Source organism: Populus euphratica, unplaced genomic scaffold, assembly GCF_000495115.2.
Source record: "Populus euphratica unplaced genomic scaffold, PopEup_1.0 scaffold120.1, whole genome shotgun sequence".
In the NCBI taxonomy this organism is placed as follows: Eukaryota; Viridiplantae; Streptophyta; class Magnoliopsida; order Malpighiales; family Salicaceae; genus Populus; species Populus euphratica.
Window position 1 is genome coordinate 261,039 of NW_011499918.1, and position 16,096 is coordinate 277,134.

Genomic DNA, 16,096 nt, shown 5'->3' on the forward strand with positions numbered 1-16,096 from the left:
AGAGCGGTTGTTCCCAGGACCATACGGCTAAAAAAAAAACAGCACACATACATCACCACTTTGTGATGTCAAGTTTATGACTATTTGGCAAAGTTGTTCATAATTCGTCAAAAATTGCTTGTATTTCTCAGTGAGATAAGTTGTAAGTTGTTCATAATTCATCGTGTGTTATTCATAATTCATCGATAGTTGCTCGTGTTTTTTGGTGAGATGAACTGTGTGTTACTATAAAGCCACGAACTCCTTAAATTAGATACTCGATACTAATTGAGAGTTCCCAATGGTTGAGACACTACGGGTCGCCCACAAGTTTTTAGCCATAGTGTTGGAGAGCTTGTACACCCAATTTTTATTGTGTCCACTAGACTATCCTATCTCCATCTACAAATCTAGATCAAAATTCAGATGGGTCGAAGGATCATCTATATATCTTTCCCTCAACCAACTATTATAGGTATCCTAAAAATAAAAAAAAATCATTATATTCAATTCAATAAAATAAATAATTTACAAAATAAAATGGTTGAACGAACATACCATAAATTGTTAAGTGTGGTTGTTAATAAACTATAGCACCCTCTTTTGGCGTTCTTGACTTTGCACATGCATCGCAACAAACAACTTCATTGGGCTTGACTCACGTCTAAAAGATGTAACTTATAAGGGAAAAAATTAATTAAGTAACAAAAAACTATTTAATGATATATTTATTTAAATTAATCTTACCATCTGTTTCACACGTACAGCAAACAGAACGGAATTGCCACTGAACCATGAATTGGTCGGTTTCAGTTGCTAGCATCAGGCTGTGAGTATCGTGTGAACTGCACAGACATTACGTGCACAATATATTGCGGCCATATATCTATCGGCATGTATAACGATTTGAAATCCCTCCAAGCTACCACGTCGTTCCAGCCTTAGAAACCGTTATCTCTCATTTTTTTGCTTTTTTTTTTTGTTCTTCATACCAAAAATGACACAACGTACTTCCATAATGAGAAATTAGATTTTAAAACATAATTTTTTTAAAAAATATTATATATTTTTTTATGTTACCTAGTTGCCGCGTGATTTTTCCACACTCTCCTTACAACAGTGTCATTCACATTGTCCCAGGTGAATTTGTCATATGTATAAATAATTAATTTTAAATAAAAATAATAATTTATTTACTTAAAAATATGCTATAAATCAGAAATTAACACCAACCTCAAATCCATGTATCGATTTGAGGTATCTATTTAGTATGTCTGGATACCTAACTCCATTGAAATAATAGAATCTTCATCGACGATTTAAACACTGATGATATTACTCGGGCGACCTTAATGTTTGTGAACTTCAAAATAAATTAAATTAATAAAATATTTATTAGTTGCTCATAAATTATGTTATAATTAAAAAAAACTAAAATCAAAATAAACTTACATTGAAAGGTTGTCCTTCCAGTGTGCCTTGTACTTACAGGTGAATTGATTTTGTTGTAAAGGCACTCCGTCTCTGCGCTGTAAAATCATACTGGAAGAGGCAGTATCGATAGATGGTGCAAGTGCCTCTTCTTAATAGGAACCTAAGGATATGTCATCCTCGCTGCTAGAAGAACTAGTTGCGATTCTATGTGAGTAATGAGTTGTTGATTTCGTTCTACGCATCTACACAATTTTATACGAATAATTATATAATTAAATTTGATTGTTAAAAAAAAATTCTGCAGCACCTCCCCTATACTAGGCTGTTAATTAAATTTTATACTAGAGACTACCCAAAGTTTCAAACCTGCAAATATTGACAATAGTCACAACCAATGGATCCCATTCAAAAATCTTGTATATAACCTAACATCTATACAAATAACAATTAAAATGAATGGAAATAATTAAACACATATCATGCAATAATAGAGTAAAATTGAGAGAAAATAATTAAATTTATTCCTACATATTCAATTACTAATTACAAGGTAAATTCAACAATAACAATTAAAATTCAACAAAGTATTTAATTATTATGGAAACACAAACAATAAAATATATTAATAATTTTTTTAAAAAAAACTATAGACTTTATGCATGAAAAATGCTTACCTTAATAATGTGTTTATTTCAAGACTTTATCTACATTATAAAAATACACCAAAACAAAAAAAAATAACAAAAATAACAATAGCTAAAACAAAGAAAAAAAATCTTAAAGTAAAATACATACATTTTGATTTCATGAAGATTCAAGTCAAAATTACAAGCTAAACAAACAAAAGATTTGAAGGAAATAAGGAGAGAAAAAATGAAATGAGAGCTCTGAAATAAAGGACATGAAGAAATGAACTGAAGAGTCAGTTGCTAAGATTTATAGCACAGTTTTACTGACGGAATTGCCTACGGCCCATTTAAATAATATTATTTTTAATTATTCCATTGATGATCTTTCAAAAATCTTTTGGTAAATTTTGAATTTCACACTAGAATTTTTAATTACCTTTCATATTTTTTACAATCTGTAGGTAATTCTGTTAGCAACTGCATGCAGTCAAAGATATTTTTAATACCCCGCCTTTTGGAATTCACATCATCCTTCAGTGATTATGAATTACCGATAAATACCAATGGACTGTATCCGTCTGCACAATCATCAGTGATTGTGCTATTTCCACCACTCTTTATGAAATGCTGATGGACAGAATCCATCCGCAAAGTTGTTAGTGATCATGGCATTTGCAGTGAAGCTCTCTGTGAAATGTCAATAGACTTAATATGTCGGTATTGACATTGGTGATAGTACACTATCCAAGAAAGATTATGTTTATATTGCCTATTTAACATCCTGCAAACATTTAATTTACAAACTACCCATCGCACAAAACAATAACAACAGTTAACACTTATAAAATAAATATTTTATGTTACAGAATATCATCCATAATATATATTACATAAAAAAAATATTTTACACATTGCTTCATTCTGATGGTTAGTCAGAATTTTCTTCTTCTACATCATCAATTGAATAGTCATCACTTTTATTGCAATCTTTAATATGGATATCATCATCATCATCTTTATCAATATTTGCTTATCCACTGGAGCTTAAAACAACATTCAACTCCTCAGCGTCAACATCAACAAGACTATCATCAAAAACATGAAAATTTAAATTTTCTTCTAAGTCAATTGAAGGAGCAACTAGATATGGTTCAACCAACTCACTAATTTGAAAAACTTCATCTTGCACACTTGTGTCTTTGTTCTCATCTTGAACAGCCTCGACACAACTCCTGGGTTTTATTTTTAAAACGGATAACCAATTAACTCTTGATCGATGTTTTCTAAAGAAAGAAGTGTATGTGTAATAAACTTGTTGGCATTGCTTTGCGAAAACAAAGACATTGTTTACGTTATAGAGTCTAGCTTTTGAGTTGATTTCGATCAGGTCATAGTGAGGATCAACTCTAATTCCTCTATCATTATTATACCAATAGCATTTGAATAAAAACACTCTATTCTGCTCGCTATGATAGCATCTCAACGACCTCTTCTAATTTACCATAGTAGTCAGCTTTTAACTCACAACTAATTAATCCCTTAACACAAACACCGATGTTATATGTCTTTTTTATATGCTCGTATTCTTCAATATAGAACACATATCCATTAATAAAATACATATTATAGCGTTTAACTTTTCTTTCAAGGCTCAAGCTTAGTGGAGATAATGACTTAGCAGTACTCATTTCCATTTGATAAACCTCATATGTAATGTACAACAATAAACAATTAATGAGAATTTCATAATGACATAAAATAACTTTGCAAGAGATAATAGGTTTGTAATAGTACTTACATGTATTCTGAACCACGTGACAAATTGTTCATCTTGTAATTGAAAGATTTAGGATTTGATCAGCTTTGAGTTATTGAACAACAAATATTGTCAATGTTGCCTGCAAAGTTGTTCCAAATTATATGAGTTTATGATATTATAATATATAAATAATACATTATTAACAAAGTTAGGGCACATGTTAATTTTCTAGTATCCTAAATCGAGGGGATTCATCATGGACTTTAAAGCATAGAAGTTCTCTTCCAACTTGTTCCTTTCAAGTAAAATACTTCTTACCAATTTAATAATTTTATCATACTCGGCCTTACTTAACCCGTGATCTGACTTGATGGTAAACACCTGTGTTACGGCTGATAATTTATTATGTTTCATGCAACCATCTCATAATGGTTCGTTAGAATCTTTCAACAAATCAAAAAAACATAGCTACATCTTTATTAGGTTTTTCTTTTATGATTGGACATTGACTGACATTACCTTGATTAATTCTTATTATATTTATCACGATATTCTTGTAACGATTACTGCTGTCATTTGCAACTCCATGTGCGTTGCTAACACTAGAAGTTGACTCAACTACTTTTTCTCCCATGCTCTTATTACAAACAAATACTTCTCCATATCAACACCAACATTGGTAATTCTTCATAAACTTTTTATATAAAAGATGCATCATTACAACATCAGGATGTAAATACTTTTTATTTTGATACTTTCTGCATGGACATCTAATACCGCCTCCAGTAAAATTTCAAGGAATAAATATTGTGAAATTAATAAAACCCTGAACCCCATTACACAATCCATCATTTGCAATCCTTGGGGTGAATCTCGATATATTTATGAATGATCATCCATGACTTCGGTCAAACATCTATAAAATTATAATAACAACATATATTAATTAACTATGTTAAGTAAATAAATTTATAAAAATATTATTTTACCTCGAGATTATCCAACAATCTAATTACAACTTCTTATAAATATTAAATATTTATTATTAATTATCAATGTCCATATAAATTTATACATATAAATTTACAAAAATTACAACTCCTCAATAGCATTGATAAAAATTAAAATAGACCCGTTAAACAAACTATTAATTATTTCATTACAACACATGTAATTTGGTAGTTCAATAAATTTTCAACAATTTATAAACAAATATAATTTTATAAAATTTAAAACAAACCATAACAAATACAAAATTATACATTCATATACTACAAGTTTGTTTGAGAAATAACATTAAGACATGTACATGTACTAGAAAAATACATATACTAAAAAAAAACAATAAAATTGACATTTAAATATTAAAATTAAAAAAATAGATTTACTTACAAAAAATAATAAAATTTACAATAAATCAAAACACGGATGTTGTGACCACAAAACTTAAATAAATATGACTTATGCTGAGAAGAGGAATATTTATTTTTGGAGGGCTAGTTATTTGCGCTTTGGAAGGAGAGAGTTGGAATGGGAAAGAAGAAGGAGAAATAGAGAGGAGAGGGTTGGCGGAACGCTGATATATTCACTCTTTTCTCTGATGGAATCACCAATGGACTACTTTTATTAGTAACTCCATCGGCAAGTCTGACGGTAAATTGGTCAAGTTATTGTACGGAGATCTCATTTTGAATTTCTCGGTAAAATTTCCTGCAAAAACTGCAAAACACCTTTTTTTAAAAAAATTCAATATATTCCATCTATAATTCTGTCTGTATATACCGACAGATAATTCCATCAGTATATATAAATGAAAAAGTGTCCATCATTAATTGTTATCACAAATTGTCGACAGAATTATTTCGCTAGTAATTTTACTTGTTTTAACAAATTTCTAGTAGTGATCTCACATCAACTTAATAAAAAATAATTAAATTAAGAATATAAAAGGTTAAATGATGAAATAATTAAAGGAAAAGAACAGGAAAATAATATGAATATCTATTTGCAACACACCCTAGATTGTGTATTTTTTCTGTGTTGTATTTTCATTGTTCTTTTTAATATTTTCATCATCTTGCGTATATTCATGATTTCATAAACTATAGTTTTTCTGTGTTATATTTTCATTGTTCTTTTTAATATTTTCATCATCTTGCATATATTCATGATTTCATAAACTATATTTCATGGTTCACGAAGCATTAAATTTGCAAAAACAATTGTTGAGATTTATTAAATGAAAAGAAAAAAGATCTAATAAAAAAAGATGTTGATGAAAAAAAAATTAAGATTTGTTAAATGAAAAGCAAAATGATTGAATAAAAAAAAACACAATTAAAAAAAAGTAGACCAAACAAAAAGAAAGGAATTAAAACTCATGTTATAATAGTTAAAAGGGAAGCGAAAAAAAAAACCCCAATCAATAAAAAAAAAGAATAGAATACAAATGTTTTATTTTTATTGATAATTGATAATAATTGTTAGAGATGTGTTAAAGAACATGTAACTTTATGGGTAACCAACAAAGCAAAATTTAAAAAATAAAAATAAAAAATTGAGGCAAGGCCATCCATTGACTTCCAGTTTTGTACAAGTTCTTGGACATGTTACCATCATATGATGGAAATGGGAGGTACGTATGGACAAGCATGGAGTTCTTGGAAGCATTTATACAAAATTGTGTCTCTGTTAGTTGCTCTTTCATGTCAAAAGGACTGGATAATCGATAACACATTCAGCTTTTTACTTTATTGCTTTGAATTTTCTTGGTCTAGCATAGTGTTTAATTTTATGAGCTTTGAGTTTTTCCAATGGGATTTTAACCCACTCAAGAAATTCCCTGATTTTATTTCTTTTTTTTTTTTTTCATGGCAGGGATTGGCTTCATGGGTGTGCTTCCTCTTTCTGAGAATTGGTTTCTAGGGTGTGTTTATTAATATGATTTAATTTATTTTTTACTTGAAAAGAGATCAAATTAATATTTTTTATGTGTTCTTTGATGGTTTTTTATGTGCTCTTTTTAAGAATTGGTTTTAGTGTGTGTTTGTTAATATGATTTAATTTATTTTTTAAAATTACTTTTTATTTAAAAAAAATCAAATTAATATTTTTTATGTGTTCTTTAATGGTTTTAATACACTGATATTAAAAATAAAAAAAATATTATTTTAATATATGTTCAATTAGAAAATACTTTTAAAAAATATATTTAATTGTATCATCATATACAAACTAATATTTTCCATGTCAAAATGATGTGGAATGAAATCCATTTAAGTATCTCTAGTTCCAATATAGATGCCCTGTATTTTTAGTACACTCCATAAATTCAATTGGGTTAATTATTTTAGGATAACATTTGATGCAGGGAAAAGCACAAAATACTCCTCTTAAACCTACCTTTATCCCACTAATTTATAAAAAAGCATTTACTAGATTATTCTCTTTCCTTCATTTTTGCCCCTCCCCCCTCTCTCTCCACAAATAGAACCATGGATCAAAAAGCATTATAATTAAAGTTTAAGGATCAAAATGAAAAAAAAAACCAATGGCCAAGATCCTAGACCTCTGTGCGAACGGCTAAGATGGCTTCACACCTATGCTGCACCATAAGAACCGATCTCTATATTATGATAATTGGATCCTTCCTCTACATACAATATTCATAACCATGTGGTCTTAAGTTTAACACCTTGCATGTATGTATCCAATGAAATTTCTCATTTTAACATTGTTTATTTTTGTATTATAAAAGTGTTTTCAAAAAGTTTTAGTTTTTTTTAATTTTAATTTTGATATTTTTAAATTGTTTGTAAATAGAATCATCTCTATTATCAAAACTCAAGGTGACCACATTGATTTCCAATTGGCTAAGTACCAAGAAATCATCAATTTTATCCCATGTTCTTTATGGGACAAAATAGGGTAGAAAACCACGCACTTGCACTTGGATATTGTGTTCTACTTCAACAACGATAGCATGCATGAAATGAAATTTTGTTGCAGCAAAAAACCCAATGAAAAGGTTAAAGCCACTTACGTACCTTTTGAATGATCATGACTCTTGAAACTCTTTCTGATAGAGGCGCCCCTCATCTTCTTCCCCGCAAAACCTCTTAAAGCTCCCATTCTTCAAGTAAAACAAAGAGCATGGCAATGAAAAAGAGCTGAATCTCAGATTTTTCCGTGTTGAAAACCAAGACGGGAATAATAACTTCAATGGCATAGCTTTAATGTCTGCTGTGTTTGCAACAGTTCTATCGCTTTGAAGCAGTTGCCTCCGTTTGCCGAAGCTGCTCCAAGGATTCAGGCCACCAGGATTTGAGCAAGCATCTAAAATTAAGTTCTTTAAACGAATTCAGTCTATCCGCTTCATTTGTTGACTTCAATTGTTGATTTTGTACTCTCGAAGGCTTGAGGTAAGTTTTGCAGGCAGCAGAATAAGTTGTTTGAGATCGTATTTGAATATATTTTAAAAATATATGTAATGTGAAATTGATAAATTTTTTTTTATTTTTAAATAATTTAATGTTTTGATATTAAAAATATAAAAAAATTATTTTCGTACATTCTCAAATAAAAAATATATGATGTTTAATAACACCCTCCAAAATAATTTTTAAAATTGATAACAATTTAATATATAAAAAAATAATGCTTTTTATATATATATTTTTTACATGTATACATAAAAATTATCAAAATACAGCTAAAAAATATTAATTTTAAAAACATTTTAAACATGCTTTGAGTGCAGCGAAACCGTGCTACAGGCCGCACTCCCAAACGAACTCAGTACTGACAAGGCCCAAAACCCAAGTATCAAAAGCCCAAACAAACCTAGCCTGAAAAGCCCCTAAAACCCTTCTTCTTCTTCTTCGACAGTGAGGAAGGAATTATTTCATCTTCTCTAGACACGAACTAGGAACGGAGAAAAGCATGGAGTTTGAGAAGAGAAAAGCAGCAACGTTAAGCTCACTGGCATCCTCAAAGACAGATAAATCACCAAAAGGAACGGTAGACACACACTTAATCCCACTCATCAACACCATCAACTCTCACCCTTCTTACTTCACCACAAGTTCCTGCTCCGGCCGTATCTCTATCCTCTCCCAACCGAAATGGAACCCAACACCATCCACCAGTAAGAAGAAAGCACGTGGAGGATCCTGGCTCTTCATCTCCCACGACCTGGCCAATCCCAACTCTCTCCTCCCCCTCCTCTTCCCCTCTGAGCCACTCTCTGAGTCGACCGAGTTTACCACTGAGTCTGCCAGTTCAGCGGATGGGCCCTCCGAATCAGCAGCTGGGTTGGTAACCGAGTTGGTGTTCCGGTTCGAGCCTTTGATTATTGCTGTGGAGTGTAGAGACATTGAAGCTGCACAATTTTTGGTGTCTTTTGCTATAAAGAGTGGGTTTAGAGAGTCAGGGATTACAAGTGCTAATAACAAGAGGGTTATTGTGGGGATCAGGTGTTCTATAAGAATGGAGGTCCCTTTAGGTGATAGTGATAGGATTTTGGTGTCTGAAGAGTATGTGAAGTTTCTTGTTGACGTGGCGAATCAGAAAATGGAAGCTAACTGGAAGAGAACCCAAGGTTTTTTGAGTGGTTTAATAGACAATGGGTTTCAGAGGCATACAGTTTCAGAGAATGGTGAGCGTCGAGATGGGGATGATGATCAGTCCGAGAGAACAGCAAATGGGGATGCTCATATTGGTAATCTTTATTAATTTCTTGAGTTTTTTATAGCTTATATGTCTTGAGGTATTGTGAATTACAAACTGACTTTAAAGATTGTGTATTCAATAGAAACACATGTCAAAGTTTCTGACTTTGAAAGTTTAGTAGACTATATTTTTTTGTCTGCTGTATTGATTTTAGCATATTCTTGCAATTCTGAATTTAGCTATTTTTCTGTTTAAGTGGTTGGAATATTATAATGTCGCTGTTACATAGTGATGTATATTGCATATGTCTGATGTGTGAATTTTTTACAGATTATATACTTGTGATTGCAGGAGACTTTTCGTTTTAATATTACACGAAAGTTTGAGTCTTTGAATCATTGGCATTGGCAGGGATGGTAGGAGGAGGAGAAAAAGCTGCTGATTGCAGTTTACCTGTTTCTTCGATCCTAGTTGCTGGTGAATCCGTAGAGAAGCTTTTCCTTTGGGGTCACTCTGCTTGTGTATTGGATAATGGAAGCAATAAAAGTGTTCTGGTATTTGGTGGTTTTGGAGGGATTGGAAGGCATGCCCGGAGAAATGATTGTTTTCTGCTTGATCCGTTCAGTGGCAAGTTAAAAGCAACTGATGTTGAGGGTGCCCCATCTCCGCGATTGGGTCACACAGCTTCTTTGGTTGGTGATTTAGTTTTTATTATTGGAGGCAGAGCTGATCCTTCAAGCATTCTGAATGATGTATGGGTTCTAAATACAGCTAATATGGAATGGAAGCTGATACAATGCACTGGCAGTGTTTTCTCTTCAAGGTGAAGTGTTGAGAACATTTATATTACTTTCTTCAGTTCACATTTTAGTCTCCCTTTCTTTTGCCTTTTGATATATAATGAAAGGCTTTATGAATTGTTCGTCAAAGAAACAAAAGAGTGTATCCCATCTTGCAAAACAACTGTTGATTTTGTTCACCTTTCTTTGCATCTTTAAAATCTCTCATAATGGATTCCTTAGAATCCATGCATAATGTGTTTTTTTTTTTTTTTTTTCGTTGGAATGAATGCCATATTTGTGCTTCTGAATTCTTTATGTATGTTTTGCAGGCATCGGCATTCAGCAGCAGTAGTTGGCTCAAACATATTTGTATATGGTGGACTTAACAACAATGATACAATCTTATCATCCTTGCATGTTTTTAACACTGGAAATCTGCAATGGAAAGAAGTCTTGGGTGATGGGGAACGACCATGTGCTCGTCATTCTCACTCAATGCTAGCATATGGGTCTAAAGTATTCGTGTTTGGAGGATACAATGGTGAGAGAGCTCTTGGAGATTTATACAGTTTTGATGTCCAAGCATGCATGTGGAAGTTAGAAAAGACAGCTGGAAGAAGTCCACATGATAGATTTTCCCACTCAATGTTTGTCTACAAGGATTTTCTTGGAGTCATTGGTGGTTGCCCTGTTGGACAACATTTCCAAGAGTTGGCATTGCTTGATCTGCAGTCTCATACATGGAAACAAGTAACACTTGATTATATTGGCAAAGAGTTGCTTGTGCGAACGACAGCCAATGTTGTTGGTGATGATCTTGTTATCATTGGGGGTGGTGCAGCTTGTTATGCATTTGGAACAAAATTCAGCAAGCCATTTAAAGTCAACTTGCTTCCACTAGTACCTTTAGGAGACAAACTTATGCCAACAGAGAGGAATGTCAACTTTAGAGTTTCTCATGTTGAAAATGCAGAGGCTTTAACTCAGAGTCCTGCCATGAACTTTGAGGCTGAGAAACATCAGTTGGTTTCTTATAGCCGGGTACTACAACTTGAAAAGAAGTATGCAAAAACGGGGAAAGACATACTGAAGAATTTTGGATGGTTAGATCTTGGGAGGAAGGTATATACTAAGGAGGATGGGTTACATATTTGTTTTCCTATCACAGAAAAATTCTCTGCCATGTTTCTGGAAAAGCATGATCAGGATGTGGATGTGTTTGAAGAGGGGAATGAAACTTTTGTATGTAAACCATTTACAGGAGGAGGAATTTTGTTAAATGAGGTATCTTGTTCAACAGCCTTGAACTTCCTTAAGAAATGTGGTGCCACTAATTTAGCAAATGTGGTTGGTGAAGTTAGAAAATCTTCCAAATCTCCCTTTCAAACAATGAAGGAATCGACTGCCTTGTTGATTAAACAGAAAGACCAAGCAGAAACACTATTAGAGCAGCTGCCAAACAGGTTAGTTTGTCAGGAACTTTATATTTTGGCATCTGTTGTTGTGCTGAAGTGTTGTAAGTTGAGGTCACGCTACATTGGTTACTGAGAAATATAATTATTGAGATTGTTGCTCACCTTTTTTATATCTTTCACCCTGTCAACTTTTCTGTACATTCAGATGGGAACGACTTGGGGATATTGTGGTGCTTCCAGCAACATCCTTCAAGGATCCAATATGGGACTCAATCAGCAAGGAGCTTTGGCCTATCGTAGCCAAATCACTTAATACTCACCGTGTTGCTCGCCAAGTATGATAGAACGTGAAATATTTATAAACTGGAGTTGATATTTTGCTTGCTTAGAGATGTTTTTTTATTTTATTTTAATTTGTAATGTATCTTATTTAATAATTTGTTATTGCCAAGCTCATACATTTCTTTGAGCCATGATTATCCAACATTCGAAGTTTTCTAACTGCATGCTGAGGCTGTAGTATCCTAGGTTGATTGGCGGAGGATAGATACTAGTTGAAAGTATGAATTTTTCTACATGAGTTTAGAAATGTTGGCATTGATGTATGATTTGTGTCATCACACTTTAGTGCGGTAACTTCGATTGTTAAAAGGATCTCTATGCATGATCATCAGGCGGCATCTTGCTATTGCTAGGATCTATTTATGCATACTTTCTTTTGTTAGTTTGCTGTATAAGCATAATTCTTGCATTTCTATGTGCAAAGGACTGAATGTCATGGCTATTTAGTGCATACTGCTATTTTTATGTATCATCTTATTTCCCAATGTGTTTTATTATCATATGCCACTGCTATGATATGCTTATAAACAGTTTTCCATAAAAAGGTTCTTGAATTTCAATTGGACAAAGGTTTTCTTAAGCTTACAAATTTTTTGAAAGTATTGTTGAATTCATGTATTCATTCTGTGAATCTGATGGTATTTTAGGGGCGAGTTGCATCCACTGGAACAAGGGACAGTACTTTGGAGATTCTGGTAGGAGATAATGGGTGGGTTGATCATCGAGAAAATGGAATTCTCTATTCCTTCGATGCTACCAAGTGCATGTTCTCCTGGGGTAATCTTTCTGAGAAGCTTCGTATGGGAAATCTGGAGTGCAAAGATGAGGTTATAGTGGATTTATTTGCTGGAATAGGATATTTCACATTGCCATTTCTTGTCAGGTAATATGTGATTTATATTAGTCTGTGTGCAAATTGAAATTCAATTGTTAGTACTTTTCTCTCTGTTAGAAAGTCTGATTTTTTCAAATTCAATTGGTCTTTTACTTATCAATGTCTGGAGAAGTAAAAATTTGGGAAGATAATTTCAAAGGTTTGATGATTGGTTTTGGCCTTGAACACCTCTTAAGTTCAACTTCAATCAAAATGGTGGAAGTTATTCATGAAGTAGTTTAGTTCAATCTTCAAATTCTGCGTGGTTGGGAGCATGGTTGTAGTTGCTTTTCAAAATATTTTTTACTAAGAAATGTATCAAAATAAATTTTTTTTTTTAAAAAAATCATTTTTGATATCAGTACATTAAAATGATCTAAAAACATAAAAAAAATATATTAATTTAAAGTAAAGAAAAAAATAAAATTAAATCAAATTTTTTTAAAAGCGCTTTTGAAACCCAAAAACAAAGGCCTACAAATTATTGTTTCATTTTTGTTTGTATTTGATTTTGAGTTTTAATGATGTGTTGATTAGGGCCAAAGCAAAACTGGTTTATGCTTGTGAATGGAATCCTCATGCTGTTGAGGCACTCAGACGTAATCTTGAAGTAAATTCTGTCTCTGATCAATGTATTGTACTTGAAGGAGATAATAGGATGACAGCTCCCAAGGTACATTTTGCTCTGGTCATTGTTAATGTTTTACCTGCAAATTCTCAAGTTTATTGGGTTTGTCTATACTGAATGCCTTCTTATTTGTAGTTTTGAAAGGGTTGGGGGTCTTAGATTTTGTTGTTACCAGTTTTTAAATTTAACGCTCTTGCTCTTTGCACCACTTCTCTGGTGCGAGTTGACTTGGTGTGTTTGTCTGTAACTTGATACTTTCTTGATTTATATTGAAGCATGCACCTAACTTTCAGGTCACCTGGCTTGATTCTATGATATGTTGGCTGCAATCCAATGTGGTTCCATAATGTACATCTTTTTTTTTTTTTAATCATGTTCATAAAAGGCATCCTCTACCAAGATATGATGTGCATCAGTTACAAGGATGTTGTACTATTACATATAAATCAAATTGCTTAATTGCAGGGAATTGCTAATCGAGTTTGTCTTGGTCTTCTTCCAACAAGTGAGGGCAGTTGGGCTACTGCTGTTCGGGCATTAAGGTGATTTATCCCAACATTAAACATTGCTCATCTCTCAATGATGTAAACACAAAACTTTCATACGAAGTTTATTTTTAGCTCGAAACATTCATCTCCACAAAATGTTTAAACATCCTTGGAGATTTAAGCCACATTAGCAGTGAAAATTTTCCATGGGGTTTGTCCACTCTGGTTTGACCTTCCCAAACCTATAGTAAAATGCCTGCCTTCTCTCCCTTTCTGATGGTAGCACTGATAATGCAGGAGTGAGGGTGGGATGTTACATGTGCATGGGAATGTGAAGGACTCACAGGAGTCTTTGTGGACCGCACATGTTTTGAAATCTATTGATGAAATAGCTAGATCCGAAGGTATGGTCTTCTGGACTCTGGGTCTCCTTCTGAAGTTCATTTAACAAGAGTATGCAATGCCAAGGATGTCAAAGTTCACTCTTGACATGCTGCTGCTTATCTGCAGGTCATTGTTGGGAGGTCTCAATAGAACATGTGGAACGAGTAAAATGGTATGCCCCTCACATCCGCCACCTAGTTGCAGATGTGAGGTGCAGCAGCTTCTAAGATAACACTAGAAACACTGTCCTCATTCAGGGCAACAAATTATTCTTCTGCCAGGAAAGTGGCAGTATTTGGATGATGCCACGTGTCAAGCTACATGCTGATCACCCTATGGTATTACCCCTATTACAAAATGTGGCCATTAGAGCCCCAGGATCTCAAAAGAGTTCTGAACATCATGTGGATGCTGGAGAGATTAGTAGTTCAAACATTCTTGCAGTCTCAATTTTTTGAGAGATCTGTAGAAGAATGCAGCACTTTAGAAAAAGGCATTTGTTATGTAACTTCCATGCATATTTTTTAGACTGAGACAATGAGTGTGGTGCGTGTGGACTAGTTTCCATAGGACAACTTTATTTTATAGTGCCAGCAGCTTTACTGGTGGTGTATTACGATTGCCCTGTTCTCCCGCCACCTTTTCTCTAATATCCATGGAACAATCGCATGCACTTCGAAAGGTGAATGAATGATGGCTAGATGAAGTTGCATGGGACCATTAGGACTAGCTTTTTGAGGAGTGAATTAGACAAAGGGAGAGCTTAGAATTCTCTACATTTTCATGGGAGGCTTGTTCTTCTGTACCCTATTATTAAAGGAACAAGCCCACCTTTGGCAGCCACTGATGTTGGAGATTTTTCTGGCTCCACTGGATGTTGAAAAGTCATAGCTCTTTGGTTCCGTTTTGTCTGAAATAGTCTAACTAAAAATAAAATAAAAATTCACCTCATTTCAAATTTTACCTAGTCTGGATTTTTGTAAATTTTAGCTAGAATATTTTGGTTTATTTTATATATTCCATTCGAGACTTTAAAAATTATTAAATTAAATTGATATTTTGTTTAAGGTAAATTATTTTATATTTAAATTTTATTTAATTTTGATTATTTAGAAATATTTTAAATTTTAAAATTATATTTGTTTGATATTGTGTTATATATAATCTCAAAATAACACATCAAAACATTTTAAAACCAAAGTATTTTATTTTAATTAAAAAAATAAAATATTTGTCAAAATAGAATTGACAACTTCTTTGGATAACAGAGAGTTTTTTTGTGCTCACATGTAAGTTTACTTGTCATGGCTGGTTTTTTTATTATTTAGAGTGTGTTCGATAATGTGATAGTAATTATTTTTGAAATAATCTTTTGTATTGAAATACATATTAATGATATTTTTTATTTTTTAAAATTATTTTTAACATCAATACATAAAAACAATTCAAAATATATAAATTATATTAAATTTTAATAAATAATAAAAAAACTAAATTTTTTAAAAATACAGGTTGAATTACGTTTTTATAAGATTCCTTAACCATCATATTTTGCAGTTGATTTGGAAGTTGGACTGGGACAATACATCATTCTTGTTGAGATGTTGATTGCTAATGTGGACCTATGCTGTGATGTGAGTCCACAATAATTATTCTTAGTTTAAGTGTCATTGGTGCGTTTTAAATATAGAAAAAAACTCTGTATGATTGAG

General features: G+C 32.5%; 1 protein-coding gene across 1 annotated transcript; it reads left to right on the forward strand.

The window, feature by feature from the left end:
• The first annotated feature begins 8,689 nt into the window (after window positions 1–8,689).
• Window positions 8,690–15,000, forward strand: LOC105134796 (Met-10+ like family protein / kelch repeat-containing protein). The gene is made up of 9 exons (XM_011039340.1): window positions 8,690–9,520; window positions 9,883–10,294; window positions 10,583–11,716; window positions 11,874–12,003; window positions 12,658–12,893; window positions 13,422–13,557; window positions 13,978–14,054; window positions 14,298–14,404; window positions 14,511–15,000. The coding sequence occupies exons 1-9, from the start codon at window positions 8,743–8,745 to the stop codon at window positions 14,609–14,611; spliced, it is 3,111 nt and encodes a 1,036-aa protein (XP_011037642.1). The 5' UTR covers window positions 8,690–8,742; the 3' UTR covers window positions 14,612–15,000.
• The last annotated feature ends 1,096 nt before the right edge of the window (window positions 15,001–16,096 follow it).